The following is a 27,002-nucleotide window of genomic DNA, read 5'->3' on the forward strand; positions in this document are numbered from 1 at the left end:
TGATTTTAAACAATCCCTCCAGTTGTACCCAAACAAACACAGCCTCACAGACTGTTAAATGCTTTTTTTTCCGAGATTCAAGTGAGTTCTTTCGAGCTGAGATACTTTGCCACAAACAAAGAACTCTCTGTGAGCACTGGGCACAGAAGGGAACATTCACAGGGATGGCAGTGGCTCCAGGACAGATACAGAGACAGCTCTGGAACAAAAAGAACAGTCCTCTCTGTGAAGTGAGGCTTGGATTGGAATAGCACTTGGGGAGCTGAGCAGGGCACAGCTGGAGAAATAAGCTGGACTTACTCCTTGCATTGATTCATTCAGGATGGAGAAATTTTTTAGTGCCACCTCCACTTACTTCCACCCATATCTTACCTGTACTTACTACAACCGAGGAGCTACCTTGGTACTTTCAATGAACTAGTAACACACATGTTGTGCAAGGAGACTTTCCAAGGCAGAAATGAGGAGGTATTTTTGTAGAAGATGTTATTCCAAGTGATTCTGCCCCTCTGTTCTGGAGCACCAACATCAGAAGGATGTGGAGCTGCTGGAGCAAGTCCAGAGGAGGCCACGGAGATTCTCGGGAGGGCTGGAGCCCCTCTGCTCTGGAGCCAGGCTGGGAGAGCTGGGGGTGAGCCTGGGACCCTGCTGGGTTCCGTGTCCATGCAGTGCCCACACGTGCTGGGAACATGGAAGGGCTCCTCCATGCCAGACGAATGTGCTGGACGCCACACGGGCCAATGTTTTCATCTGAACATTTCCCAGCCGCCACGTCCACGCACTCCCACAGCTTCCAGAGCAGCTGCCTGCTTTTCCACCTCCCTTCCCTGCAAGCATCCCTGAGGAACCCTGCCTTTGCAATAGGCTTTCTTTCAGTGGCTTTGTTTTGGGGTTAATTTATGGCCAGGAGCTGGGGTTCTGGTATCTGGCAGGCTCCCAGAGAAACCCTGACCTGGAGTTCAGTGCTACCGAACCTCAGCCTTTCACTCGTATCTTTCTACTTCTATTCTTTGTGAAAGATAACAAGCACAAAATACAGATGAGTATCAAGGTTCAATGTTCCCACAATTACTTTTTCTTATCCCTTCTGGGGATGTTTAGCCACCACAGATGCTACTTTCCATTATCTTTTTAGCTGCTTTCTTAAGGAATGAGCCTTATGTGAGCATGTCATACCATTATCCACCCAGAATTAACTCCTGAGGTGCCCACACCATGCAGATGACAACACTCCTCGGATTTTTGCAAAAATCAGCATCTGGCCAGCCAGGCTCTAGGGAGCCTGTCTCTGGCTGTGGCCACTTGATGCTGCAGCTGGCAGCAGGCACCTGAGAGCAGACACAGCACTGCTGGTCAGGCTCATTCTGAGCTGGCCTTGATGACCCTCGCAGGGAGGGGAGAAGTTGAAATTGTTGGAGCAGGAGGAACGATGGGGAAAAAGGCCATTGAGTCTGGAGGAAAGCAGAACCATAGACCAGCTTGGTGGTCTGAGGAACACTGTGCTAAGGTAAGAGCACTGAGCAGGTGCAGGTACACACCAAGCAGACACCAGCTCTGGAGAACGGCGTAACACAGTCACAAATGTCATCCTGGGAAGGAGCAGCAGGAGGATACATATAAAAACAGCTGTCACGGCAGCACATCTCTATTCTGTTAGCTAAATGCATCTTCTTATTCCACTCCAGTAGTGCTGATGAGCTTTTTCCCCACAAAGACAGTCAAGCATTGAACAGGCTGCCCAGGTGAGTACCCAAGAGAGGAGAGTGAAGCAGGATGCATGAGGAGAAGGGCTTTGTGATTTAACTGTGAGGACCAATAACTGCACAAGGTAATTCCTACCTATTCTCACAAGAGCTGCCCAGGCACCAACAGTACTTGGTGCTCCACCATTTCATGTGGGTACCAGCACCTATCTCGTGCCTTGTCTACGGGATGATCTCTAAGGTCCCTTCCAACCCAAACCATTCCAGGATTCTGTGATTCTATGGCCATTGAACTGCAGAAGGAAAGGGAAGACTCAATGATTAAGATGAGGACAGCCAACAAAGGTACATGAGAAAAACCACTGGAGATGAATGGGAACACAGCAACTAAAAAGTAAAGAGATCAAACCAAACAGTAACTCCCACCTAACTGTGACAGTGACACAGTGGGGCCCGTGTCCAAGCCTGACAGTTCTGTGGGATGGGCTGACTCAGAAGTGCTCCTGGCCCAAGAGCTGGGTGGAACTACAGAACTCACCTGCCTCCAGCAGCAGTTTGACTGTCAGGTAGTCGTCAGCCAGCACGGCGTAGTGCAGAGCTGTGCAGCCCTTGAAGTTGGCCCGGATGTTCAGGCGGTTGCTGAAGTCGTCCTCCCGGGTGACAAGGACTGCAGGGAACAAAGCATGAAAACTCAGCCCTGGGCAGGGACACCTTCCACTAGAACAGGCTGCTCCAGGCCCCTTCCAACCTGGCCTTGGACACTTCCAGGGATGGGGCAGCCACAGCCTCTCTGGGCAACCTGTGCCAGGGCCTCACCACCCTCAAAGGGAAGAATTTCTTCCCAATATCTTATCTAAATAATTATTTCAGCAAACAGAATTGAAGCTGTGAGAGAAGAGAGTGCTGCCCTGCTATGGCTTGACCTTCAAGCAAAGTTCTGATCCTGGGAGTGCCCAGCAGCCCATGAGTCTGGGCAGGGCACAGATCTGCAGGAAGGGTCTGCAGCACCCATACTCTCCTGCAGCTGGTCTAAGGGTTAAGCTTTAGAAAACCTGGATTTTAAGTCCTTTGCTCTAGTCACCAGCAAAAAAAAAGGGAGAATGACCTTTTACAGCAGCAGATAGCGACAGGACAAGGGGGAATGGCTTCAAACTGCAAGAGGGCAGGGTAAGATTGGATACTGGGAAGAAATTTTTCCCTGTGAGAATCATGAGGCACCGGCACATGTTGCCCAGAGGAAGTACTACAGCACCCAGCCCCACCACAGAACCTGAGTGACAGTGGGGTTGGTGTATGCTGTCTCCTAACAAATGAACACCACCCACCCAGTGGGCCAAATTCTGCTCCTGGAAGTGTGCCCAGCTCCCTGGTGAAAGAGTCTGTACCCAAAACCCAGCAAACCCAGGTTCAGGGACAGGGAGAACTTCCAAGTGCTCTGAGCACCTTATACTTTGTCACGGCAAAGCAAGTGGAGTTGGAAAGTGGGTGGCCCGCAGGGACATCTCCACAGTCCCTCCTAAGAACCAGTGACAGATTTCCAGAAGATTTGAAAAGTTCAGAAGAGAGAAACACTGTGATGAATACCTGATGCTGTCTGAGCCCAGCATCTCCGCTAATGAACCGCAGTCCCTCCAGGAAGATCAATTAATGCCCTGGCTCCTTTCCTTCCCTGGGTCCTTTCTCCAAGCACACAGGGTGAGTATGTATATTTATTTATTTGTCGTCATTTCCTACCCAGGGAGGAGCAGGATAATGAACTGCGTGCGTCAGGGAAGATGAATCTGAGATACTAGGGAGCAGTGCAGTAAAGAGATTAAAGTGTTATTATTGTTGGGTTTTTTCCCCCATGGTCCGTTGTGACAGCTCGGCCGTCATCCGTAAAAAATGTCTCCAAGAGAGATAATCATCGGAAACTCAATAAAGCGTCAGGGGAAGCCTCGTCCACCATCAATCACTGGGTGCCTGGAAATTTTCAGCCCTCTGTCTCCCTTCCTGCCATCCATATAAATGTCTGTAATATATTTTGTGCAGTGGTTGTGGAGCATACCCTCTCGATTTGGATGTTTTTATGAAAAAATATTTATACACGAAATATGTAAATGTCTAAAAAAAAAGAGAAAAAACAAAGGCAGTTTCTCTCTCTCTCTTTTTAAAAACGCAACTGAATTTATTCTTTTTAATAAAACATGTCAACCAAAGAATTAATGCAACTTCTTACAGAGTGGCCTTATCTTTTCTTCACCCCAAAATATATAACATTATAGAGGGATGAATGCAGACAAAAACAATTAACTTCCTTGGTTGATATACTTTGTCTTAAATAAAGTCTATGTACATGCATTATGTATTGGCATTCCATTGCTCATTTTTTAATGTTGTTTCATACATTTTGCAATCCCTGCTATAGGGATCTGATCTATGTATGCTCTCCCTCCCATCAAGGAGCAGGTCTGCTGCTGGGTCACAGTGAGGGACGAGAGCAGGGAGCTTTTAAAAATATAAAATAACGCCCTGTCAAAGCCGCCACCTCACTGATCCATCTTCTTAACTCAACCTGTGCTTTATGAAAGGTTCAAATATTACACCTTCATTAGGCTTTCACAGAGCTTTTGTCTCTTAGCACGGAAGCAGAAGCACAGACAGGCCAGTGGATAATGTCACCATGTGTCAATGGCAGCCGGGGTTGTGTCACCCACAGTGTGGCTGCAGGACAAGGGCAGTGACCATCTCCCTGTGCCGGGCACTGCTGAGGCCACACCTCAAATCCCTGGTCAGTTCTGGGCCCCTCACGCCCAGAAAGACACTGAGGGGCTGGAGGGTGTCCAGAGAAGGGCAACAGAGCTGGGGAAGGGGCTGGAGCACAAGATTGATGAGGAGCGGCTGAGGGAGCTGGGGGGGGGCTCAGCCTGGAGCAAAGGAAGCTCAGGGGGGACCTTCTGGCTCTGCAACTCCCTGACAGGAGGGGGGAGCCGGGGGGGGGGTCGGGCTCTGCTCCCAGGGAACAAGGGACAGGAGGAGAGAAAATGGCCTCAAGTTGTGCCAAGGGAGGTTTAGGTTCGATATTTGGGAAAATTTCTTCCCAGAAAGGATTGTCCAGCCCTGGCACAGCTGCCCAGGGCAGAGGGGGAGTCCCCATCCCTGAAGGGATTTAACAAACATGTGGATGTGGCAACTGGGGACATGGGTGAGTGGTGGCCTTGGCAGTGCTGGGGGAATGCTTGGACTCAATGGTCTGGTAGGGCTATTCCAACCTAAACAATTCCACAATTCTATTCCATGACTCTGTGACTCAGGCTCCGCAAATTACACAGGCAGAGTGAGGTTCTGCACAACCTGTGTGGCTTCCTCCCTCAGAGCAGCTGGGACAAGGTTTAGCTTCCAAGCAGGTCACAGCACACAACTCTGTTGTGTCCTGGGAATGCTGTCCCTGGGAATGTGAGTCCCAGTAGCTGACTGGGCTCTGGCAGGGCACTGGGGATGGTTGGGACACATCCCAGGAGTGGGCTCTGGCAGGGCACTGGGGATGGCTGGGACACATCCCAGGATGGCTGGGACACATCCCATGGCAGTCCAGCTCAGATGTGAGGTCAGCAGGTCAGCACAGCTCTCAGATGGGGAAAAGGCTTCTGGAATGGGGAAGGAAACAGCCAGGGAATTTTAGGGGGGTTGAGTCCTGCCAGCATTCCTGCCAGGTTGGAGAACAGAGGCATGCCTGAACATGCAGCTGGCTGCTGCCAAGCACAGCTGGGCACCGAGAATCCAGACATCCCCCCTGAGAGCCCACCAATAATCACAAACCCAAGAAAATTTAACCACCATTTATCATCAGTAGAAGTGGAAACAGTCTGGGAAATTTAAAATGGTCTGTACAAACAAAGCAAATGCCTGAGCAACCTGGTCCAGTGGAAGGTATCCCTGCACGTGGCAGGGGGTTTGACTGGATGGGCTTTACAGGTCCCTTCCCACCTCAACCATTCCAGGATCCTGTGATTCTGAGTCTGCATCAACATCCCAGTGATGGGGATAATGAAGGGGGGAGACTGGAACCTGAGACATCCATGAAGAATAATCATAATGAGATGACGTGACTCTGCAGAAAATGTCCTTGTTTCCATGGAAAGGCTTCCAGGGCTGAGAGCTGGCACTGATGCCTGCCCAAATCCAGCAGCAGTCACTGCAACCAGTTACATCATTCAGCTTTATTTCAATTGGCCAAGTCTTTCTGCATTTTGTACCTCCTGATAGGATCTGGATTAAAGCTGCTGGTGGAATACACTGCCTTGAACCCTTCTGCTTCCCCAGCACGTGGCTGCATGTGGGTCAACGGGATGACGTTCCTATCTATGACTTTGTATTATGTTCTGGCTATATAAAACCAATTTCCCTCTGGGAAGTTGAAGGATTGCTTCTACATACCATCTACATAAGGTTTCTTTCCTCTTTAGACACGCACTCACCCACATACCATCAGCTACTTTGCATTTAAATGGAAGCTGAAGCTAGCTCTAAAAAAACCCCGCAAGGAAACAATATTTTGGGACCTGAAAAGCAAATGTTGGTAGCTGCACATAAACTATCTTACCTTCCAAGGAGTGGAGGCCTTTTTCTTTGGCAATCTCATACACACTGCTGAAATCATCGCCAAGGTTTGGATCTGCGTTAGCTGTGAGCAGGGCCTTCACCACACTGCCACAAAACAGAAGCAAAGTAAGGCAGAAGTAGGACATGAGGAATTAAAGTCCTTCAGAGACTGAGAAGTGTTCAGAAAGCCCTCCTCAAACATTCCCAGGAATGTTAATATGTTAATATCGTTAAGAAACCACAACTACAACTGAATATCCAACAAACAGAATTCCACCAGCGTATTTTAGAATGAATGAGGTGGGGGAGGCACTGAAGGAACAGGTGACATCGCAGGGATATGCAGCTCTCCCAAGGAGACCTGCACAGAACATGCTCTGAGCACATGGCATTCCCAGATGCACATCTCGGCTCCAAGGTCACCCCTGTCCCTGCAAGAAGGAAAGTTATTGTAACCTGTATTGGTGCCATCCTACCACCACAAAAAGGGCACACAACTTCCATGGGAAGCACGTCTGCAGGAGGCCCTGAAGACGATCAGAGGGCTGGAGCACCTCTGCTCTGGAGACAGGCTGAGAGAGCTGGAGGCAGCACTGCAGGTGGGATCTCACCAGAGTGGAGGAGAGGGGCAGAATGCTCTCCCTCATCCTGCTGCCCATGGGGCTGGGGATCACACGGTTGGATTTTGGGCTGCCAGCAAATGCTGCACATTATGAAGACGCTGCAGCACGACAGAACCACACAGCACACACTGTCCAGGCAGTTTTGGTGTGGAAGCCCTCAATCTCTGCTTCTGAACCCAAACAATCATCAGGCCAGAATTAGATTTCTCACCACTTCTGAAAGCAGCTTGAAGCCAGTTAATTCTTAATTTTTTTCCCAGGGTCCAAGCTTCCCATGACAACTAGACAGTAACTCGTTTGTTAGCATTCATCAGCGGTGACACGGCTCACAGGCTGACAGCGCCCAGCCTGACTGACACGTATCTGCGGGCTCTGGCCTGTCAAGTCACATCTGGAATTTAACTTAAGCTTCTCTCTCATTTACCCTATAAACGCATTAGCAGAATCAGAGGTGGTTATTTCATTCTTTGAGGATGGTGCAATAGAGGCCGGCTCCTTACCGGCACCAGCGCGCTCCTCACCACGTCCAGAGTCACCCTCAGTGAGCACAGCACCAGGACAGGGGGCAGGAGACAGAACCACAGGAATTGTTCAGGTTGGAAAAGCCCTGCCAGACCATCGAGTCCAACCATTCCCTCAGCACTGCCAGGGCCACTGCTACCCCAAGGGCCACCTCCACAAACCGTTTAAATCTCTCCAGGGATGGGGACTCCCCCGCTGCCCTGGGCAGCTGTGCCAGGGCTGGGCAGCCCTTTCTGGGAAGAAATTTTCCCAATATCCAACCTAAACCTTCCCCAGAACAACTTGAGGCCGTTTCCTCTTGTCCTGTCCCTTGTTACCTGGGAGAAGAGACCGACCCCCACCTATATAATACAGCCATTGTATAAACTCATTCCCTCCAGTATAAAGCCATTCCCACAGTATAAAGTCACTCTCCCTGTTATAAAGACATTCACAGAATCACAGACTGGTTTGGGTTGGAAGGTAGTTTCAATCCCCTGCCATTCTCCCCATGTAAAGCCATTTAACCAGGATAAAGTCACAGAACCACAGAATCATTTGGATTGGAAAACCCTGTGACACCACTGAGCCCAGCTGTTCCCCCAGCACTGCCAAGGTCACCACTAACCCATGTCCCCAAGTGCCACATCCACAGGGCTGTTAAATCCCTTCAGGGACAGGGACTCCACCACTGCCCTAGGAAGCCTATGCCAGGGCTGGACAACCCTTTGAGGGAAGAAATCATGTGCCTCAATTAAGCCTTTGACAACCTTGCCCTAGCAGCTTACAGTGATCCTTGCACAGACTTACTGTGATCCTTGCATCAGCTCTTCCAACATCCCCACCAGGGAGCTGAGTCTCTGATCACTCAGGTCCTTGGAAGTGCAGGTTCTGACATGGTCAAACCACCCTTGTGGGACCCCATTCTTATGGCTGTCACCACCAAAGAGATCCCTCTGCTCCATTTTAGCTCACAGGCTAAAATATCTTCAGGTCCCTGCATCTGCCTCATTTTAAGGGAAATGATCCCAAGTCCCAGTGTAGGACTTTAATCCACAACCTTGTAGCCCATGGGTGAGCTTCAGGTACCGAGTGAGTCAGATGGTAACACAGGATGACTTGCCATTTTCTTGATAACTCCATCCATCTTCCTTTCCTGCTCTCAGTGACTACACAGAAATGAATGTTCTTCCCGGGCACTCCATCAGATATCAGCTCTGTGTGCTCTCAGACACTCAGGAAGCCCCTTCCTCTTCATCCTTCAGCATTCTCTGGGCAGTGACCTTTTGTGAGCAGTTGAGCAGAGGACCATAACTGCTCCATGCAAGGTGGTGTAAGGGTGACGATGGTAGAACTGCTCTGCCCTCTCTATGAACTACCCTCTGCACCAAATTCACCCCGCGGTGAGGAACATTTCCGTAGCTCTGACCATAGCTGGAAGGCTCAAGTTTAATAAGCACAGATATCACTTCCTGGCAAACTCTGCTCTTCCAAAATCCTGGCACCGGTCTAGTAACAACACATCACACATCCAGGATCTCTCTCCAATCATCTTTCAATCTCATCTCCTGCTTTTGGGATGTGCCGACCCCTCCAGGCACTTCTCCATCAGCCAGACATTCCTGGAATCACAACTATTGATTGTACCTATCCAATTTGCAGGTAATGGGACATTCAAGCAAATTAGGCTGTAGGAGAGGTAACAGCGCCATCAAAATGCAGAGGAACTGCATTCAGTGGCACAAAGCATGTGAATGTCCCTGGAACATGGAAGTGACTTGCAAAATCAGGAGATTACAGGAGCTCCAAGAGAGCTGAAGAGGGACTTTGGACAAGGGGTGGAGGGACAGGACAAGGCTTCCCACTGACAGAGGGCAGGGTTAGATGGGATATTGGGAAGGAATTCTTGGCTGTGAGGGTGGTGAGGCCCTGGCACAGGTTGCCCAGAGAAGCTGTGGCTGCCCCATCCCTGGAAGTGTCCAAGGCCAGGTTGGACATGACTTGAAGAAATCTGGGCTAGTGGCAGGTGTCCCTGCCCATGGCAGGGGAGTTGGAATGAGATGAGCTTTAAGGCTCCTTCCAAACCCAAAGTATCCTGTGATGAATGAGTTTTAAACAGTGGATTCTCTGGCCAGCACACCTCCTGAGTTCCTCCTCTTGCTCCCAGGCACTTGGGCAGAACAGCACCCCAAGCCAGATCCTAGAAGGAGCGGGTCACCGATGGCTGGCTGGGCTGCTCCAGCCTCCCTCATCACTCACCTGTGCTCAACAGCCTCAACAAGCTGAGTTTTAATTTGCTGATCAAGTTTTGATTGGATTAGAGGCAGGGCCTATTCATCAGCGTGAATATAAATCTGAATTGACCCTGGTGATGACTCAGAGGGCAACACTGGGCTGGAGTTGGCCGGGGCAGTTCAATCGATTGGGGAAAGTGCTTTCTGCTTGTAATGGCTGGACCAACATATTGTTCAATACATAAATACATATACACAATGCAGGGGGTGGGAAATCAATGACAAGATGGCAGGAGGTGACTGGGGCTGCGTCAGGAGAGGCGTTGTGCCTGGGCCAGCTGGGGTTGGTGAACCAAGGAGGCCGGTGATCCCCATGACCGTGAGGCACCGGCACAATGCAGGCGCTTTGATACGCTATATCTTAGCTGTGTAACACTCGGTAGGGCTGGGAGGAGCTGCTGCTCCCACTCCAGCCCCTGTCCACTCCTTTTTTCTCCCTTGGATGAGGCTAAATGTGGACGTGTGCCCTCCCAGGAACACTGTGCACACCTACCCGTGGCACAGAAAGTCAGGCAGCCACAGCATTCCCTCGCTCTGTGGTGGTTTATTATTGACCTAGATGAAAATGACTGACTCCTCAAAAAAGGATAAAAAGGGACTGTGAGATCCAAAAAAGCCTTGCTCCCTGCCTGGGAAAACAAGCAGAGAGGCCATTTCCATGGCTTGGAGAGGTGCAGGAACCTGCTAATCTGACAGTATCTCACTGTGCCTGACCTACAGGACATTAGGTGTTGTTAATCCCTGAAAAGAGGGGTACTCATGCCCAGAGGTCTGAAATGGGGATACAAGGCAGTGGTGTGGGGAACAGTTGCAGGAACAGCTGAGTGGACACTGTTCATCAAAAACACCCAGAAAGGGAGTGGTTGAAAGCCAATGCCCCCCAGTTTGTAGGATTCAGGCCTCCAAATGTCCTGCCATCACAGCTGAAACCCATGTCCAACTCCTCAGCCTTCTGACAGGTGACACACTCGGCCGTACCCGCTTCCAAAGGCACCCAGATATTTCTCCAGCTCCACTGCAGACAGCTCTGAATGACTTGCCTGAAGTGAAAGGAGTGAAAAACCCCCCATGGAACAGATGTATGTACCTAATATAGATAACAAGACTGCGCCAGTTCATCATGTCACTGCCTGTAGACAGGGAACTGCTCCAGATCAGTTACCCTTCACCAATCTCAGAACAAACCCACTAGAATACCACTGTGCGTGAGGAATTGTTATTACCAGTATAAAACATCCACACAGCACCTTCAGTGCATGTGTGGGAGAGGCACAGGTGCCAGTGATGCCCAAGAAGACAAAGCTCACCTGACCTGGTAGATGCTGGCAGCCCAGAGCCCCCCTGTGTCCTGGGCTGACCCCACAGCACGGGCAGCAGGTCAGGGGGGGCTTCTGCCCCTCTGCTTCACCCTGGTGAGACCCCACCTGCAGCCCTGACTCCAGGTCTGGGGAAGCAAAAGCAGATTCCAGTGTCTTTTAGAACTACTCAGATTCATCCCACTGGGACTCAGAGCTTCCATGCTGCTCCATGCCTTAGTTTCCCTTTCCACACGAGCAGTTTTCAACCTCAGAGACGGTTGAGAGGATGATTCAATATTTCACTGTCATTTTATTTCTGCAGAAACGATGAAAACTGGAGTAGCTGGATAAAGAAAAGGTCACTGTGCTAGAAAATACAGACACACAGCTAAGTTCCTACCTGCTTTGAGGTTTAATTTATGATAGCTGTATTGCTTATTTTAACAAATGCACAAACCCCTCAGTACGCATTTCATTATAGCTTAATTACTATAAATATGCCACAGCTATGGTAAATTCCCCCAGCAATGGAAGTTACAGCACAAAACCTTCCTCTGCTCCTGTTAACATGGTCACAGCTGATATGTCTTTAGCCCATAACCCAGTTAACAACCCATATCATCTTCATGGAGCCAAGGAATTTGGACCTTCACTCCCTCTCACATAAAAAAAGGAACCCTAAATGTCCCTCTGCACTAGATCCACCACTGTATCTCCACTCACAGCTAGGAACCAGTCTCCCCTATCTGTGAGAACACAATGCCTTGCCACGTTTTGGATACAAGACATTTCCAAGAGGAAGAAAATGACCATTGTTTTGTTGTAAAAAGAAAAGACAGACCCTAAACTTGCCTTCCAGCACACGGGATTTTATCTTGTAGCTGATGGCAACTGACAGGAATCATTAAAGCAGTGCCTCTGGAATTAAATTAAACATATGGATTGGGGCTGTCTAATTGGAAGAGTGAGGGCTGTGAAAATTGGGAAACATGACAAAGCTAAAGGACAGGTCACAGAAATCTCCAGCAGTACAGTGGAGACCGAAAACATCTTTCTTCTCAGAAAAACACCTTTGGAAAGGCAGTAATTTGGGGCTGATGGCTTCCTTTTTCTTAGCTGAAAACCCCCATCTCAGTTCCCAGCATCCCAGCCCTTTAAAGCTGTGCTGAGGAACCTGTGCAGGTATCAGTAACCTTAAAAGTGGAAGTGCTGAGAGAGCCAGTGAGTTAAACGAATTGGAATGACCTTGGTCTTGTTGCAGGCAAACAGGTCCTGCTGGGCTGAGGGGCTAAGGACCAAAAGCCACAACAACTTCAAATCCACAAATCAGGCAGATTACACAGGCAGGTAGCAATAGGACAAGGGGGAATGGATTCACACTGACAGAGGACATGGATAGATGGGATGCTGGGAAAAAATTCTTCCCTGTGAGGGTGGGGAGGCCCCAGCACAGGTTGCCCAGAGAAGCTGTGGCTGCTCCATCCCTGGAAGTGTCCAAGGCCAGGTTGGACGGGGCTTGGAGCAAATTGGGCTGGTGGAAGGTGTCCCTGCCTGTGGCACTGGGGTGGAACTGGACAGGCTTCAAGGTCCCTTCCAACCCAAACCATTCCATGATTCTGTGATTCTATGAGATCAGCTGCTGAGGCTGAAGAAAGCAGATTTAGAGCATCACATTTTACAGAGGGACCACACTCTAAAAACAAAACAATCCTGCATCCTAGTGCCTCTGATTCCTCCCCTCCCCAGTCCACTCCAGGCACAATGTCTAGTTTGGGTTACAAAGCTCACCCTGTGGACTATGCAGGGAGTTCCAAACCCTCTGCGGTCTTGTTCCAGCTCATTGCATTTCCCAGTCCCCACTGTGGACATTACAATGCTAGAAACAGGACCAAGGGCCAAAACCTCATGTGGCACAACTCCAGAGCTGTTACACCAGGAGTAGGTCTGGCTTGCATTTATGTTTGCCTCCATAAAGGACGGAATCACAATCACTAAGGCGGGAAAAGACCTCTAAGATCATAAAGTTCAACTGTATCTAATTACTCTTCTGCTATATGGAGACAAGTCCTACTGTGCTTCAGCTACTGGGGGACTTCCTAATTTTCAATTAAAGTCAGTATTCATCCAAAATGTGGGAAAAATAAACAGAATTTGCCCAACAGAGCCAAAAGCTTCTTCTTTTGGCCAGGTACACAGCTAAGCCAGATGCAGTGATGGTTCTGCCCTCTCAGCAGGGACCAGCCTGGGGACCGCACGTTTTTTACTGCAGAGATGTTTTCATTAGCATTTCCACTTGATTTTAGGCCCAACTTTAGGTAATTATTGTCCCACGAACAGCCTTTCTCCCTGCCTCCTCTTAGCCTTTGCAACTCGGGAAGCCCTGTTCTGCTCCACCAGTCACTCGGAATGGTCAACAGTCGTCACACTCCGCTGCTGACCATTGTCCACTGGGAAAGGTGGGAGGCTCCCGAGCCCGGCCCTTCGCGGGCAGGCAAACAACGGGGCCCGTTGCTGCTCGGACATCAAAGTTAAACAAACAGCCCCGAGCCCCCACCTCTGGGCCTGTCCTAAGGAGCTCCCCGAGGAGGTCACGACTTCCAGCTTGTCATAGCACACATCAAAGTTTGCACCACACACGAACTCGGCACACGGATTGGAATCGTGTCGCCCGAGAGCGGATATTCAGCCTTTGTGCACCGCTTTAATCCTGTGTTTTCCCAAGTAATTAGGCTTTTTTGCTTATGAACTTGTGACTAAGTAAAGCATCCCTGAGAGGTTGTAACATCAAAGCTCATTCTCCCGTCTGTCCCGCGTTTTCCAAAATTGGATTTCTTTTCCCCTTTTTTTTTTCCTTAAATAAAAAAAGCTAATTGAATTTAGTTGTAGACTGAATATATTTAGGAGTGTCTTTAAAAGGTTACAAGAAGGCAGAGTGATCATCATGGGAACTGCAGAGAGAGGGCACAGCATTCAGGCTTTTTGCTCCAGAAAGGCCTGGATGAAAGCCCCAGCCATGGCCCCACCAGTGAGGAGGGACACGACAGCTCTTATGGGAGTGATTTTGGATGGTGGGGTGTCCGACTGCCCACCACAATGACATCCCACAGGCACAGGATCATCAGAGGCCAAAACCTGAGAGCTGCTGTGGAATGGCACCATCGGTTCGGACGTCACGTTCCCCTGCCCCAACCCCTCACACCACACACTGGGCACAGCAGGAGTGACAAGCTCCCTCGGGTTAAGCTCCACAACACTTTATGGGAGCTCACTGTGGGCTGAAGTGCCTCAGTGAGGAGGTGAGACACACGTACCTGGAGTTCCTGCTGATGGCTGCCACCATGAGAGCCGTCCAGCCCAGCCTGTGCCTCGCGTTCACATCCGCGCCCTCCTGCAACAACCTGGAGGGGGGACAGACATGGTCAGGAAGCAGACACGTGGAGAGCACCCCAAGCATCCCGGATCTCATGAGGGAAAGCAGAATCTTTTACTGGGCAAGCACCTGCTCCAGCACAGCCCAGAAGACCCTACACGAAGTCAATTCAATCCAGTTTCTCACAGCTGACCAAACTGAAATGAACGTCCAGGTGACAGCAAGCCCAGTGTCCTGGTTAGAACGGCTGGGACCAATTCATCCCTGGATGGGTGTAACCCAAAACTGTGTATTCTATAGCCTCCATGCCATTTCCCAAAAACTGCTGTCAGTAGAGGCCTGCAAGGTGGGAAGATGTTCCTGTACCCTTTTATGGAATTCCCCGCTCTGATATCCTTATATGGAATTCCCCGCTCTGATAAGAGGGACTGAGCATCCACATGCCCTTTTATGGAATTCCCTACTCTGAGGGAGGGACTGAGCACTCCCGCCTGAACTGGAGAGTATATAACTGGGAGTTTCAGAGCCTTGGGGCTCTCTCTCGTGGGACCCAGAGGAAGACAGCAGACCACCGCTGCTCCCAACCAGGCTGAGACCACCACCCTCGACTGGACTGCAATCACCACTTCTGACCAGACTGCAGCAGCTCTCCCACCAGCAGGTTTTATTCCCTCTCCCTTTGCTTTTGGACTCGGGGGGTGGGCCAAGGTACACCACTTTTGTTCATACCCCAGGGTGCTGGGTTTGTACATTTGGGTTTTGTGGATTAAAACCAATTGTCTGTCTGTATAATTGTACTTATTGCATTATTTTAATAAATTGTTATTCTGACTTATAAATCTCTCTTTTGAATTGAGTTCATTTTCCCTTGCTGGTTAACTTTTAAACCAGCACACCCAGTCCTTTCAGAGGCTGCAGTGCCCACATCTCGTTTTCTTTATTGTTTATTTCTTTATTTTTTATTTCTCTCTTCTATTCGGTCTAATTCCTGAAGAACCAATCAGCAGCAAAGCTGATAAACCCAAATTCCAATGATGTTTGGACCCTTTGGCTGCAGAGCACCCATTAGGCTTTAGAAGCAGATCAGTGGATCTCCAAAGCCCATGTCACCAGCAGATATTTTGCAGTTTTCTCACACAACACAACAACAAATAAGACAACCCCCAAAAATACGAGGCACCAAACTACCCCTGGTGCTTTGTCCCCAAAATTTTCTCAGCCTTTTTACAAGACAGTGGCAAGGGAGAGGTTCTCACAGCAGCTAATTTAGATCATCCTAAAAGAAGTACCGAACCCAGACAGAATGAAATTGCAGTTCTCTCTGCAGACCACAAGGAAAAAGGGAAGTTCAGAATTCAGACACAAATTTTACAGTGCTCAAGTTAAATGAGACAAAGTCTGAGCCCTACATATCTTGAACACAGCTGAAACATAGTTGTCCCAACGGACTGGAAAAACCAGCCAGATAAACATCATCCAAATAAAAAGCCTGTATCCCCCTCCAGTTGAACTTTATGCCCTATTTGACTGGGACATGAGAGCCAACTGGGAGATGGCTTCAGCCAAGCTCTACACAGAAGCATGTTTGTGAACTCTTCTGACTCAAGTAGAGGTACAATAGGTTGGTAATGGGTCTGGGTGGACAATCTGACCACCCTTTTTTGACATAAGGGGTGGCTAGCACTGGTGCCCTGGTTCTGGATGCTCTACCTGTTCATTGGGCACTTGGACAGAGACCTAAAAGCATAGAATCATGACTGGCAGCCTTCATTTGTAGCTCCTAATTGTGATTCAGGAGGCGGTAAGCCATCACAGCATCAACAGAAGGTTTGTGCTCTCTCTACCAGGGTTACAATTTAAAAGTTAATGATAATGAACTATCTGGCAGGTCCTCGCTCCAAAGCAATTTGATACTTGATGCTACATGGTAGTAGAGGAACAAATTTTCATGTAGAATCCTTCTCGGACCCAACTTTTCTTTCTTTTTTTCTATGCAGTGTAATATCCAAAGAACCTCCCAGCAGCGTGATGAAGAGCAAGGATGGAGAGCAAGGATGATTATCCTAAAGCCTGGCGGGGGGGCTTGCTCTCCTTCTGCCAGCACCCCGTCCCTGTAAGTGAACGCTAAGAGCTCTGCTGCCCCAAGAGCACTCCCAGGCAGCAGACGGCCGAGAGCAGAGATATCCCCGTGCATCCCCCGGGCTTTCTGTGCCGGCGGGGCCGGATGTGCCCGGACACATGGGGGCTGGCAGATTGCTATCTGCAGAGATCTGCAGCTCTGCTTACAGGGGTGTTTGCACTCACAACAGAGACGAGCCAGCCTGGCTCAGACACACGGCCCCTGCCCGTCACCCCATCCCTGCCCGGCTCGGGGACGCTGCCTGCGGGAGAAATGCACACCACGGCCCCATCTGTGCCCCAGTTATTCCTGAATCCCACTGCATTTACTTGGCCATTTGAAAGTCCTTTCAAAGCAGTAGCGTTCACATCAGTCCCTTCCTACAGTGTGTCTGTGTGACAGCCTAAGTGTCACAGAAAATCCAGGAAATAAAGGAATCTATGACCACAAAGGAGTGGCAGCCTGACAGAGGAACCCAGGAGGGGCAGGGGCACCCCAGTGCTGAACCTCCACAGGTAAGAAGGCATCAGCTAAACCAGGATGGAGGCACTCAAACCCCTTCAGGCTGAGAACTTTTGCCTGATAACTAAAACCTATAAGCCCAAGCCCTACCACCCATTAACATCTTCAGCAAGGTTTAATTAATGAAATTCACAAAGTATCAGCCCCATTTGGACTTGGCCATGGTATTATTATAATTTTACATTAAATGGGCAAACAGACCATCCTGGTCACCTTCCTCCAGCCACTGGGTCACTTTGCTGCAAAAGGTTCAGTCTTCATTCCATACATCATGAATTTTAACATTTCACAGAAGGGTTTGAGCTGGAAGGCACCTTGAAGATCATCCAGTTCCAACCCCTCTACCGTGGGTTGCTCCATGCCCCGTCCAGTCTGGCCTTGAACACTTACAGGGATGGATATTTCTTCCCAATATCCAATCTAACCCTGCCCCCTGACAGTGTGAAGTCATTCCCCCTTGTCCTGTCACATTTATTTTCTCATGAATGGAACCTGCAGTGAAACTCTTCAGCATCTCCTTAGGAGATGAAGGACAGGACATCAGTCTTCATTTAAACTAAAGAGATGATGTTTCAAACTAAAAGATGAGAGATTGAGATTAGATATTGGGAAGAATTTCATTCCTGGGAGGGTGGGGAGGCCCCGGCACAGGTTGCCCAGAGAAGCTGTGGCTGCCCCATCCCTGGAAGTGTCCAAGGCCAGGTTGGACAGGGCTTGGAGCAACCTGGGCTGGTGGAAGGTGTCCCTGCCCATGGCAAGGGGTTTGGGACTAGATAATCTTTAAGGTCCCTTCCAACCAAAACCATTCTGTGATTTTAGGATTCTTAAGGCACTTTGGAGCCACCGAAAAATACCTGTGAACTCACTGGAAGGCTTTTTTCTCTACAGACACTCTGAACAATGAATTATCTTCATTCTTCAATAAAAAAATAACAAAATAAGATCCTAGTCCTGCAGTCAAACCTGCTAAACCATCGTGCAACCAACAGGAAGGATGCTGGAGTCTCTGCTGTGGGATCTGGCTACAGGCTTGGAGCAGAGGTATTAGAATCAGCCAAGTAGTTTTCCATTCAGGAACCCAGCTCATCACAAGCATCTGGAATGCCACGTCGCTGAGCCCAGCGCGAGAATTACCCGCATCACATCATCTACCATAATATGCATTGACATTTCATTTAGGAGCTGGATTCTTTTTTTTTTTTTTTTGTTAAATCGTTGCAAGATGCTCAGCAACTTAACAGATTTTCAGACAACTGAACTTTATGTTCAGGGTCTTCAGGCCCATCATTAATTTTTTCCCCGCCTGATTTAATGATATGACAATCGATAAAGCCACGACCACTGCTCAGATCCCAGACAGCCAAATGTATTTACCAGCAGGACTATTTTATTTTAATTAAATAAATCCTCTGATCAATGTTTAGGATGTTTATCCACATTTTAACCAAGTAAGATCCAGGACACTCACTCTTACCTCCTAAGGAGTATCTCATGTGGATACAGCTTTATTAGCACCATTTTCAGTGCTTCTCAAATGACAAACTGTTCCTTGACTGCAGCAATGCCACCAAGATGTCCCTGCCCATGGCAGGGCATTGGACTAGATGACCTTTAAAAGCCCCTTCCAACCCAAACCCTTCTGGGATTCTGTGATTCATGACCCAGTCAGGAGAAGAACCCTGAAGCTGTTTCTGTTTGGGGGTGCGTTTGTATTTTAAGGATTTCAGATAAACCCGGTCTAGTGGAAAGTGTCCCTGCCCATGGCAGAGGGTTGGAGCTGGACGATCTTTAAAGTCCTTTCCAACCCAAACCATTCTGTGATTCCCTGATTCCGTGACCATCACCGTCTGCTCTGGAATTTGCCGGAGGAGCTCAGGCAGAGCAGCACCCACCGCTTTGTGCACACGGCCTATTTTACCTCGAGACAGCAGCTCCCAGAGCTTCAGCACTTTGATCCCCGCAGAAGAGATAAAGAGCCCACGTCAGCAGCCGACGGGGCCTTCTCCCCCCAGTGCCCCCGGACAGATGTGCCTCCTATTCACCCCGCCGCTGGGGTTCTGGGTGACTAACTCGCTGACACTGCCGAGCCCAGAGGGCATGTTTGAGTTTGTGCTCAGTGCCGGGAGCATGCCCAGCGCTCCCTCCCGACAGGTGGAGGAAGAGGAAGCTGGAAACTTGAACTTTTGCAACAACAATAGCTTCTGTTCCTCTTGGCCTCTTCACCATTTCCCCCAGCCCTGTCCCAATATGTCACTGTTTAACTGCAGGGCGGGCGGTGCCCACCCTCTCTCAGGAACTGCCCTCTGCTCTGCAGGAGGAGGGGAGAAAAACAAACCCAACAGGATCTCAGAACACAACGGCACAGTCCCTGTTAGAGGCCAGGGAAAGGATCTGCCTGGGCAGGAGGACATGGTGAGCTGTTCAAATCCCTTTGGTGTGGCTGCTGTCTCCCTGGAGAGAGCTCACGGCTGTTCCTCACTGTCCTTCCAGGGCCAGTAACACACCACGGTGCTCTGAAAACACACGGGCCTGCACAGTGTGGGGTAGGGCAGATGCAGATGGGCAGGGCTTGGAGCAGCCTGGTCTAGTGGAAGGTGTCCCTGCCCGTGGCAGGGGTGTGGAAGTGGGTGAGCTTTAAGGTCTCCTCCAACCCAAACCCTTCAGTGATTCTACAGCTGGCATCACCAGGTTTGGAAGAGAATGTGCAGCCTCACACAGAGGAGCCCTGATTCAGTCAGTCACCCCAATGCAACAGCTGAGCTGAGCCTTGGAAAAATACCCCACCAGCCTGCTAGCCTGGCTCTGGCAGTGGCCAGCAGCAGACAGTCAGGAAAAGAACATGAATCATCTCTGTTTGCAGACAGATTTGACCATAATACACTAACCTGTGACAATACACTTCCACTGGAGGTGGCACATGTTACCTGCTCAGCTCACTCTGCACAGATACAAATTCAAGGGTCAGACTCCCTCACATCCACCGAGAGTCACAGTTTATGTGCTGTGTAAGACAGCACTCAGCTTCTCTTTGTAACCTGCTGCCTGACATCTCCCTGGGTGCTCCTTGGCTCCTGAGCTGTGAGGGAAGGGGAATAATTGCTCCCATGGTTGTACAGGCCACATTAACACTGGTGGACTGCTTCTCCTCCAAACCCAGAGCTGCTCGCTGAGACTGTCCTACACTCAGCTCTGCTGATAAACCTGCACCAATTGCAATTAACCATGGGATGGCTCCCAGATGTATTCCAAACACACGCAAACTCCCACACATCCAGGCGTGTGGGTGTCTGCTTCCAGACAGAGGGACAGTTAAGGCTTTAAAACTGTTTTGGAAAGAAGCATGAGGTCTCCTGTCTCCTGTGGCCATCTGGGTGCCGACTGCAGAGATATCAGCCCTGACTCAGTGTGCAAACCCCAACAGTCCTTGGGAGGCCAAAATACACCAAGAAGCACGAAAAAAGGGCAGTTTTCCAGTTATCCAGTAAAGGAAAGCACAGCACACACAGGTCTCCCCCAATACTTCATAGTCAACATGAAGAAATCTGGGCTGTTGTATCTGAGTTCCCAGGGCCGTGGGCCAAATCAAACTCAATAACCAGTCACAAAACTTCCACTGAAACCCAGACCTGGATAATTTGGTCATTTAGAAGAAAAGATTAAAGGGGACATTTACAGGAAAAACATCTGTTTATCCTAAAAACCCAGGTGTCTGTCAACTCAGATACACACAGTCAAATGCAGGCCCAGCATCATATAAACATGGAGCAATGGAAATAAATGTAATTATAAATCATCTCCCAATCCTGTCTCCAACCTGCCCTCGCTATCACTGCTGAAGATGTCTCACAGCTGTTCAGGACAGAGATAAGGTACATGCTGGCTGGTGGCCAGAGGCCATCATGCTCTGTGAGCCACTGGCATGACATCTATGCTCACCCTAAAAAGCATTCAAGCGTCCCTCGAGCCTCAGGCATAACACTCAGAGTTATTCTGTGAGAGAAAATGCTCCAACAGGTACAACACACGATACCTGCTCCTGTAAAGTGCCTTCCCACCATCAGATGTTCCAAGTAACCAAAGCCTGACTCACCACTCAAATCCTGTGTGCAGTTCTAGGCCCCTCACGGCAAGACTGACACTGAGGTGCTGGAGTGTGTCCAGAGAAGGGAATGGAGCTGGGGAAGGGTCTGGAGTACAAGTGTGATGAGGAGAGGCTGAGGGAGCTGTGGGGGGACCTTCTCGCTCTCCACACCTCCCTGACAGGAGCATGTAGCCGGGAAAGGGTCAGTCTGTTCTCTCAGGTAACAAGTCACAGCACGAGAGGAAGCAGCCTCAAGTTGCGCCACAGGAAGCGTAGGTTTGACATTCGGAAAAATGTCTTCATGGAAAAGGTTGTCCAGCCCTGGCACAGCTGTCCAGGACAGTGGGGGAGTCCCCATCCCTGGAGGGTTTTAACAGCCATGTAAATGTGGCACTTGGGGACATGGGGCAGTGGTGGCCTTGGCAATGCTGGGGAATGGTTGGACTTGACGATCTCAGAGGGCTTTTCCAACCCAAACAATTCTGTAATTCTGTGACAGAGCACAGAAACAAAGGGTGTGCAGCATGGTGTACAGCCACCAGCCCTGCCCTGACCAGCGGGAGCACAGAGCAGCCCTCTTGCTGCTCTGCCTGACCAGGCTCACAAATCACCCAGACAACCCTAAGCAGCAGCTTCCTGCAATTACAAGCAGCAGAACACATGTGCCAATTAGCTGCACACCAATATCCTCTTTGGCCCTTGATCTAGGCCAGATCTCAGCCCTGGGGTGCAGCAGAGCCAGGCTGCCTCATCTGAGATCCTGGAGACTGGATGGAGTATCCCCTGGCTGCAGGCCAGGAGGGCTCTCCCCTCCCTCTCCTTTTCCTCACCTCTCCATCTCCTCCCTTCCCTTCTACACAGGGACAGCAGCTCCCATCTCCCATGGGTGCCTGTGCTGGGTGGGAGATCTCAGCCAGACACACACACGTGTGGTGTACACAAGAGAGCAGCAATGTCTCTTCCTGTCCTACACAAACTGCCAGGCTGCCAAAAAATCTGAATTCCATACTAGCTGAGGGCAGCACCTGGGGCCTGGGAAACCTCTGGGATCCTGAGAGAGCCTAGGCAGAAGGACCAGGCTCTCCTCAACAAGCAGCTCCAAGGTTCTCACGTTTCTCTTCCCATTTAGAGGAAACCTGTTTTCCTCCTACAGTCCCAGACCTCATCCCTGACAATGGCTGCAGCCAGTGGTCAGTGACAGGGCACTGCTGCTCACAAGCCATCCAGGGAGCCTTTGAGTGGCTCCCCAGAGGTCTGGCCACAGGAGGAACACACCTCCTGGGCACCGGTCACACCCTGGGCCTGAGAAACCGGTTCATTTGTTACCACCTCGGGGAATGTGCTGCTGCCAGACACTCCTGAAGGTGCCACAGCACCACCCAAACAGGGCAGGCACAGCCAACTGTGACAAGAGGCCTGTTGCCACGGGTTGGAGCTCTGGAGACACTCCACTCCCTTTCAGATATGCCTTTGGTCACCCAACCACTCACCTCCCTGACTTCCTTGGCTGGGCAGGGCTCTCTCCCATGCTCCTGGTGGGAGACAAGCCCCTGGAGACCTCGTGGCTCAGGCTGAGGGACACACAAGGGCTGTTTGTTCAGAGAGCCTCTGCAGGGTCTGGCCCAGAGGGGTACATTCATACCTGCTGCACAGCACGGCCCCAAACTTCATCCTCTCTCGGCACGAGGGTCTGCAACCCACTTCCCAGGTAACAGTGCTCCCTGCCCCTCCACACCTGCTCTGGATCTGGGGCTGGGAGCAGCTGCTTTATCCCAAGAACAAGTGACGAGGCACAGCTGGTGGAGAGGACGAGCCCCTCCTTTCCCCATGTGCTGGTAGAGCTTCCCGCCTGCCCAGCCCTCGGCACGCTGTGTTCTCACATGGCTCTGAACCCTGCTCACCTGTTGACTTCCAAAACGTTGTTGATCCTTGCAGCTTCCAGCAGAGCATCCTCTGAAATGCAGGAAGAAGAAAAAGGAGTTGGCACGGAGACACACAAATGGACATCCTACCCCGGAATGTGCAGGGGCTGAGCTCACAGCTCTCACCCAGTGAGCACGGGGCTATTCATGTGTGCAGGTTACCCCCAAGCCCCTCGTCCCAACACCTGGTGAACAGGGGGCTGTTCACTGTCACCCCAGCCTGTCACAGCTTCAGACAGAGGTTTCCACAGCAGGGCCAGCGAGTTCCCACCACAGGCTCAGAATGACATCTCCTGGCTGGAGAGGGGAAGGGCAGCACCCAGCTCTAGGAGACGGGAAAAGGCACGATTTGGGGAGGGAGGGACCTTAAAGCTCATCTTGTTCCAGCCCCCCTGCCATGGGCAGGGACACCTTCCATTAGCCCACGTTGCTCCAAGCCCCATCCAGCCTGGCTTTGAATATTTCCAGGGATGGCACAACCACAGCTTCTCCGGGCAACCTGTGCTGCAGCCTCACCACCTTCAGAGGGAATTATTTCCTCCCAATATCTCATCTAACCCTGCCCTATGACAGTGGGAAGCCATTCCCCCTTGTCCTGTCCCTCCAGGCCCTTGCCCAAAGTCTCTCTCCAGCTCTCCTGTAGCCTTTTAGGCACCGAAGCATCAAGGATATCCCCTCCCCTAGGAGCTCCCCAGGTCGGTGGCAGCAGGCAGGCCCCGTGCCAGGCAGGGACCCGCACGCCCCCAGCAGCGATAGTCACCCTTGGACGGGCGGTCCCGCAGGTAGCAGTAGGCCAGCGCGGCGATGAGGGCGGGCAGCCCCGCTGCCGGGGGGCAGGTCCCATCTCCGCTCTGATGCCCGCCGGGGTCTCCCGCGATGCAGCGGCGCTGCTCCGCATCCCCGGGCCGCGGCGCCGGCTCCCTGAGGGACGGCGGCTCGAAGCTGGGCGGCGGCCCCGGCACGGAGCGGCTGGCGCTGGCCGGGCCGGTGCGGGGCGGCCGGGGGAGCTGCGGGGGGGCCGGGCCCGAGGCAGGGGTGGCCCCCTCCGGGCCTGTGGCGTTGGCTCCGGGGCAGCCCCCCGGGCCGGGCCCCGCTGCCGGGGGTCGCGGCCCCGCTGCCCCCTCCGTCCCCCTGCAGGCCGCGACCCGCCATTGCAGCCTCTGCCCCGCCGGCCGCGCGAGCTCGCGGCGCCCCCTGGCGGCCAAAGCCTGGAGCAGCCGCGGCCTGGTCCCCTCGGCCGCAGCCGCCACCGCCGCCGCCGCGCCATAGGCCGCCCGTGACGGTGACAGCCACGGCCGCGCCCGGACGAGCCGCGCCAGCCCCTGCGGCGGCGGGCGGCGGAGCGCCAGAGAGGTCAGCATGGTCCCCCCGCTGCCCGCGCCGCCCGCACCTTACCCCCCCCTCCCCCCAGCCGCTGAAGCCGGCGGATCAAGATGGCGGCCGCCGGCACTCCGGTGCGGCGCCGTGGGCAGCGCGCAAGGCGTGCCGGGAGATGTAGTCGCCACCGCGGACTACAACCCCCGGGGGGCGCCGCGGCGCGGCCCGCCTGCCCGGGGCATGCCGGGAAAGTGGCGTCACTGCGTGAGCGGGGCAGCGGCCGGCGGGGTCCGGCAGGGGGCGCTGCGCGGCGGGGGCGGGACCGGGCGCGCTCTCGCGGACACGCGCGCTCACGGTCACAGGTGCGCGCTTGGAAGGGACCCGCAGGGATCTTCGAGTCCAACCCTTAGCCCGGGATTTGCCGCCTTTCCCACCCCAGGATTTGCCGCCGGCTGTTCCTATTCCGCCCCCAGTCCCCCCGTTTCCCCCCCACTCCTTCCATTATCCCAGCAGCCGCTTGCCCGGCTCGCCGTTCCGCCTTCACTCCAGCGCTTCCACAGGCTCCCACAAGCTCCGTGTCCTGGGTTAAACTGGGCTGCTGAGAAGGGACGTTTTAGGGAGAAAAATAAAACCAAGGAGTTCATTCAAAGAAAAAAAAATGGTTTTTTTCTTTGAGAAGAATTGGGCTTGTTGCTCGAATTACTGAATCCCTGATTTAAGTGCACACTGCTGGAAGATGCAGGATGGTGGAGCAAGGATAAGGATTGGGAGTGGAGAGAATGGATGGGGTTTAGGGGAGCCGGGGTGTATGGAAAGACCCTGAAGTTGGAGGGGTGTCAGAAATGGGCATTTCTGCACCCAGACTGGGGTCAGCAGGGCTACACTTGTCTCAGGCAGCCCAGTGCTCCCAGTTCCCCAGGTGAGTTCCCCCAGCTCCATCAGCCCAGCGCGTCCCAGTTCCCCAGCCCAGTTCCCCCAGTTCCATCAGCCAAGTGTTCCCAGTTCCCCAGCCCAGTTCCCCCAGCCTGACTGCTGGCTCCCTTAAGCCCAGTTCCTCAGTCCAGTTCTTCCAGCTCCAACAGCCCGGTTGCCCCAGTTCCCCAGCCCCACTCCCCTCCCCAGCCCATCTCCCTGGCTCCTGCAGCCCAGTTACCCCGTTCCCCCCGTCCATCCCCCCCACCCCGTTCCTGCCGTGCTGGCTGGGGATGTGGGTGCTCCTGCTTCCAGCAGTGGGGTGATGGCACCCACCTTCCCACTTCCCCGGGAACAGGGTGGGAACACTCCAGATTTCCACAGTGGAGCTGCCTGGAAGGGCAGGGAGAGGAGGACGAGGGGAGAGAGTCCCCTTGCACCAGCCACAGCACCCTGTCCTCTGCCCTGCCTGTCCCCAGCCTTGCCATCACCCACTGGGGTTGGCAGCAGGGTTTCCACTTCCAGTGGGACAGGATGCCAGATGCTCCCTTGGGTCCTCTCCCCAGGTGGAGGAGCAGTGGTGTGGCACGGTGAGCCCAGTGATGCCAGGTCTCTGTGTCCCCACGGGTGCTGAGCATGGTGACACCTCTGTACCCCCCTTCTCCTCCGGTTACTGCATCCTGGGAAAGGCCTCATCCTGGGTGAAGGGCTCGGTGCCAACCACCTTCCAGCTGCCGGCACGGGCTTGGCCTTGCCAGCCTGGGCACATGACACACTGCTTCGTCATCTTTTACACAGTTATTCACGGGAGCTGGGAGAGAATTCCTTGGTGTTCCCAAGCGGAGAGAAAGAAATCCTGAGTCTGCAGCATTTTCAGAGCAGGATGGGAAGCCTGAGCTCTTCCAAAAATAACATCCCAGTCAGCACTGCCAATGGCAGCGTGCCCACCTGCCACGGCACCGGGGGGATGCCACAGCAGGGCCCGGCACTGGCACAGAGGACGGACAATGCTCATGGCACAAAAGATGGACAATGCTCGTGGCACAAAGGATGGACAATGCTCATGGGCTGCATGGGGCAGGGCACGGGACCACAGGGACGGTGTCACAGCAGAGCTGCCTGGAGAGGGGCTGCGGGTCTCTCTCCTGCACCCGTGTCCCCTTCTGCCCCACACGGAATCACGGCATCGTATGGGTTGGAAAAGCCCTCTGGGAACATCGGGTCCAACCATTCCCCCAGCACTGCCAAGGCCACCACTCACCCATGTCCCCAAGTGCCACATGCCACGTTTGTTAAATCCCTCCAGGGACGGGGACTCGCTCACTGCCCTGGGCAGCTGTGCCAGGGCTGGACAACCCTTTCTGGGAAGAAATTTTCCCAGATACCCAACCTAAACCTTCCCTGGTGCACAGTACAGGTGTCCCCGCCCGCATCTGTGTCCCCCGGCTGCTCCCGGTCGCCCCCTCCCCGGGCTGCCCTTCCACCCAGCTCCCGCTTTCCCCCGCCCGGTGCTCCCGGTCTCGGCCCCGACATTCCCAGTTTCCCCCCGGCTCCTCCTCCCTGGTTCTCCCGGTGTCCCTCCCACGATCTCCCCCCCCCCCCCCCCCCCCCCCCCCCCCCCCCCCGCCCCCCGGTCCCCCCTCTCCCCCCCCGGGCCCCCCGCCGGGTCCCCCCCCCGCCGAGTCCCGTCCGGTCCCCCCGGTCCCCTCCCGTCCCCCCGCCCCGGTGCCGCCCCGTCCCGCCCCCGCCGGTCCCATCG

The 27,002-nt window shown here is 52.5% G+C and overlaps 1 protein-coding gene across 1 annotated transcript in view; it reads right to left on the reverse strand.

Moving 5' to 3' along the window:
* The window catches only part of CLPB (ClpB homolog, mitochondrial AAA ATPase chaperonin), a 52,141-nt gene extending 27,766 nt beyond the window's left edge, over positions 1 to 24,375 (reverse strand). Inside the window, exons 1-5 of the mRNA XM_027699815.1 lie at positions 23,775 to 24,375; positions 22,994 to 23,045; positions 14,312 to 14,398; positions 6,286 to 6,389; positions 2,242 to 2,370 (exon numbers count right to left, since the gene is read on the reverse strand). Coding sequence (XP_027555616.1) covers positions 2,242 to 2,370; positions 6,286 to 6,389; positions 14,312 to 14,398; positions 22,994 to 23,045; positions 23,775 to 24,375 — 973 coding nt within the window. The remainder of the gene's footprint in view (positions 1 to 2,241; positions 2,371 to 6,285; positions 6,390 to 14,311; positions 14,399 to 22,993; positions 23,046 to 23,774) is intronic.
* Positions 24,376 to 27,002: the final 2,627 nt, after the last annotated feature.

This window comes from Neopelma chrysocephalum, unplaced genomic scaffold (genome assembly GCF_003984885.1).
Source record: "Neopelma chrysocephalum unplaced genomic scaffold, ASM398488v2 Primary Assembly neopelma1_141, whole genome shotgun sequence".
In the NCBI taxonomy this organism is placed as follows: Eukaryota; Metazoa; Chordata; class Aves; order Passeriformes; family Pipridae; genus Neopelma; species Neopelma chrysocephalum.